General features: G+C 40.3%; 1 protein-coding gene across 1 annotated transcript in view; it reads left to right on the forward strand.

The window, feature by feature from the left end:
• SNCA (synuclein, alpha (non A4 component of amyloid precursor)) overlaps positions 1–4,420 on the forward strand; it is a 68,174-nt gene that overhangs the window by 3,078 nt on the left and 60,676 nt on the right. Inside the window, exon 2 of the mRNA XM_009329763.1 lies at positions 3,494–3,535. Coding sequence (XP_009328038.1) covers positions 3,494–3,535 — 42 coding nt within the window. The remainder of the gene's footprint in view (positions 1–3,493; positions 3,536–4,420) is intronic.

A 4,420-nucleotide genomic window follows, 5' to 3' on the forward strand; every position in this document is an offset into this window, starting at 1 on the left:
CATAAATTTAAAACTGGGTCTCTATGTATCCTTCAAGAGCTGTTGGTGTGAAGCAGTGAGGAAACGATTGGCAATACTTACACCCATTCGCTTTGAAACCAGGAACTGAGAGCAAGAAGGATGCTCTTGCATGCTTTCAGCGATGTACTGCTCAAGAGTTCCTCTGAGCTCTGTGTTGCTACCAGGGAGCTGAAGTTTTTGCTCAATTGACTCTTGAGTGCATGTTCAGTGTTCAGGAATGGAAGTTTCCAGTCTGATCATTTTTGATGTGTTATACCCTAGCAGAACAAAGGAATAGTTTATCAGGAGCGGGGTGGCTAGCGGATGAGTCGTTCACTACTCCCTGTGCTTAGCTGGCACATGGCCTTAGAGTAGAACAGTGCAGTCGTGACCTATTTGGCAAGACCATCCAAATTCCCCTGCTGTACTCTTTTGTCATAAGGTTTCTTATTTTCCTTTGGTAATAGAAAAGCCAGCGGAGTAGTGAAGGGACTCAAAGTCCGTCTGGTGGAATAATGGGCTTCAGCACTTGGGAGCAAGTGTTTTCCTTAGACGATGATTTCTTCTTCCCCTAATTTGGGCTTATGTCTCCCTGTCTTTAATCATCTCTTACTAAGTGACCTGAATCTCAAGGAGGGCTTTCTCGGAATAGTCTGTTCGTCTCTCAAAAAGCCCAGAAATGAGTATATTGCCAAACTGCTGATATCACTGTCATTATTCCAAAAGGAAAGTGTATGATAATAAATAATGAAGAGAGTCTATTGTATTTTTTTTTTTATAATTACACAAAGGTAAAAAATTCTGGTTTTGGCTTCTCCCTCCCCTCGCATAAGTATGTATTATAGCAAGGAAAAGTAGCATTACCATGCACTACTATTGCTTCTGCATCACCTAAGTAGTGTAGGTCAGTGTTAAGTTCCTTGGTCTTTTTATTATCCCTACTCTGATTCCTCCATTCCCTCTGTTACGCAGGGTATAACGAGCAAGCTTATTGATGTTTTGGGAATGCCAGAATGAAAGGCAGCTAGGTTCTCTCAGAAACAATGTGGATGACCAGCTTTCCTTCATTGCCAGCCAGAAGTCGTCCTACCGAATTCAACTGTTGTATTTATAGGCCTGTTCTGGCAGACCCTATTGTACTTCTAGATCCTGTTGTAGCTGTGACTGCAGAAGAAACAGCTACTTCTATGCAAGTATGCAGTAGTGGGGGAAATAGTATTGAGCTCTAACACTGCTGTAAGGTCTGGACCACCACTTAGCTGGTTGTTTGCCAATTAATGGATTTGGATATACATATCTCTGTTCTGTATGTGTCTGTGAGCCGAGCTTTCACTAAAGAAAAGCCTGTCTTTCACCAACAGAAAGAGACTAGTGTTTCTATGTTATTTGTGGTTATAGCAATGTTACATCAGGGTAAGTGAAGTAAGAATCAACTTGCATATGTCCCTCTGGAGATAGATGCATCACAGAGGTCCTCAGGGAGTTCTGTTATATCATCCATCTCTTACCAGCCCTAGGGAACTGAGTACTTGCTATTCACAGGTTTCCATGTGTTAGTGGCTTGGCCTGCAGACAGTAACTTCAACAAGATGAATGAGATATTGGCCAGGTCTAACAATGCATTTAAAAGCATATGCTTGATGTTAAGTATTCTGATAGACACACTGTAGGCCTGAAATGGTGTTTAGTCTCTTCCTAGAAGTTGGTAGAACCATCATCTGCTTAGATTCCAGCATGTGTTCAAAGTGCTTTGCTTCCCTAGGTCTCATGGTGCCGCAAGATTGAGAACCAAAGTCCTAAAACAAGTCCTTAGACATTAACACCTTGGATTTAATAAAATGGATGATTCTTTCAATGGTAGATATTTTCACAGAGATAAAACAAGCTTTTTTAAAAGAGAAAATCAGAATGAAGGGGGAAAAAGATTTCTCAGCTGTTTAACCTCTTCATTTGCTAGTTAGAGGAACATGTCATTTTACTTGATGCAACCTTTTTTTCCCTCTTATTTATCATGGATTATTATTCTGCTCTAGCTCATAGATAACAGACCCTTTTCAATGCTGTAATCAATCTGATAGTGTCATAAATACATGGCTTAAGTTCCATAAATTGGCGCTAGCAGCAAGTAAGACATATTGATGAATGAACTTACATTTTATTTCAGTGTTTAATTGTATTATTGTAAAGAATTGTGGACAAAGTTGCTTTCTTTAGTATATTTCTGCTCATACATTTTCTTATAATATATTTCTGCTTGTATCAGTTTGTATATGGTTTTATACATAGTGTTAAGCTGAAATTATATAGATGTTAGAAGTATAAAGTCAGAAGTATAATTTATAATGTCTCAAGTACTGAATGACATACAAAAAAATTGCATTACAAATAAGGCAATTTCTGTTTTGGTAATAAAAAAAAGTCATTCTATCTCAGGCAGACTAGGGTAGGATGATAAACTAGGAGCCATAAACTGTCTCTGTAATGCTTAATTGCACGTTGTTAAGCATCGTAGTCCACAGATGAGTACTAATCCCTGAAATGTAGCCAAATTACAAAACCTGACAAGGACAAGTGGAGCTCTGGTAGGGGAAAAGACATGGGGTTATGTTTTCAACAGCAATACGTGCTAATTTGTTTCTCTTCCCATTGAAGACAGGAGAGATGTTCCCTTTCATGCAGCGTGGTAAAAAGTCATGATATTTTTAAATAGGTATTCCAGAAATCGGTTTGGTCTTCAGGGTGGCAGAGTTACATTGCTTACACAGGTCTTGTGTTACGTCTCAGTCTAGTGCTAGGTCTAGGTTTCTGTCTGCATAATCTTTACTGAAGTTGTCACACGTGCCTGTGACAAGGAGGACACTGGATGCGGCAGACCTTGGGTTTGACCCCGGTGGCATTTTCATGTTTGAATCCTATCTACTGTTTAATGTTTCCCTTTCAGATTAATTCTTGTCTAAATCTGACTAGCACTACCAGCTCCCCATGATTTTAACCTCTAGGTCTTTCTGTAGTTCAGTAACGGTTGTTAACCCCTGCAAACTGGGATCTGGAGAAGAGTTGTAAGATGGAATTTTAAGGACCTTCTGGAAACTTTGGCTCTGATCTTCTGCAAACGCATGCATGAGTCTTCTTAGGACGTTAACAGTAACATGGTTTCCGTGCAGTCATCCATGTGAGTTTGCAAAGTGAGAGGCTTAATTAACATGGCCATTAAGAAAATGGCAAGAAAGTCAGTACATACAAGAAAGAAACTGCAGAAGTGTTTCCGGTATTATTTACCCTTCCACAGTCAATATACATTCGTGCAGTTGTTCTTTATTGATGGTTTTGCCCTTTCCTTTAGATTGAATTCTCTTGAATTCATTTTAATAATCTTAGGAAATACTGTATGCAACTGTAAGTAATCTATATATTCATCCCTCTTTATCATCCATCTAGGCTTTACCAGTACTTAAGAACATGTATTTTCAACCTAATATTGTTCTTTCTTTAGGTTCCAGGACCAAGGAAGGAGTTGTTCATGGTGTCACAACAGGTAAGACAATTTTCTCTTAATTTCAACTGCTTCCCTGCGTTTGATTAACCAATCATTTAGCTGTTAAAAATTCTGTGTATTTTTTTGAGAGCACTCCAATCTATGAATGGTAGAAAAACACGGAAAAATTTAGAGGCAGAAAGCAACATTCTCTTTGTCAAAATTCATACACTGTTTTATAATCAAATATGTAAACTTAATATAGTTGTTTCTATGTGAGAAGGGTTTTTTGAGGGGTGTTCTGAATCAAAGTCAAGCTGTGTTAGTACGAGCCAGGAGACTGATGAAACCAGATTCCTAAACAGAAGGAAATCACTTGCTTTTGTAGAAATAGATAAATGAAGGGTCTTTCTGTTGTTTGTTTATTGCCAAAGGTGAAATATTCTGTGCTGGAAAGTTATAAACTAGTTGGCGTAAAAAAGTAAAGTCTTTCTTAATTTTATTTTTTGCTACGAAGAGCTTCGACCTATGGAAACGGAAAGCCTGGCTTGGGCGCCCACGTTTGCCTCCTTGGGATCCGAGGAGGCAGAGAAGTGGGATCTGGAGGTGGGAGCGAAGGGGAGGAATGCCTGGCGGAGGGCTGTGGAAGGCAAAGTGGGGAGGGACTTGGGCACGTGTCGGGAGGACTTTAATCTGCCTCTTTAGGAGCTCGTGGCCGGACAGGGCCGATGCTAGGGACAGGAATTACCGCAACAAATGAAGGAGGGAAAATAACGTAGAAGGAGCCCCCTTCGTACAGTAGGGGCTGTAAGAGCTAGGTAGAAAGGAAGAACCACAGGGCGTGTTTGCAGTTCAGGCAAAGGAGGTCAGCAGCGTCTCCACGCGTCGGTCTTTTCGCCTGTCCGCAGCGAAGCTGGGATGCAAAATGGAGTTTCGCCTCCGCAG

The sequence above is a fragment of the Pygoscelis adeliae genome, unplaced genomic scaffold, assembly GCF_000699105.1.
Source record: "Pygoscelis adeliae isolate BGI_AS28 unplaced genomic scaffold, ASM69910v1 Scaffold67, whole genome shotgun sequence".
Lineage (NCBI taxonomy): Eukaryota > Metazoa > Chordata > Aves > Sphenisciformes > Spheniscidae > Pygoscelis > Pygoscelis adeliae.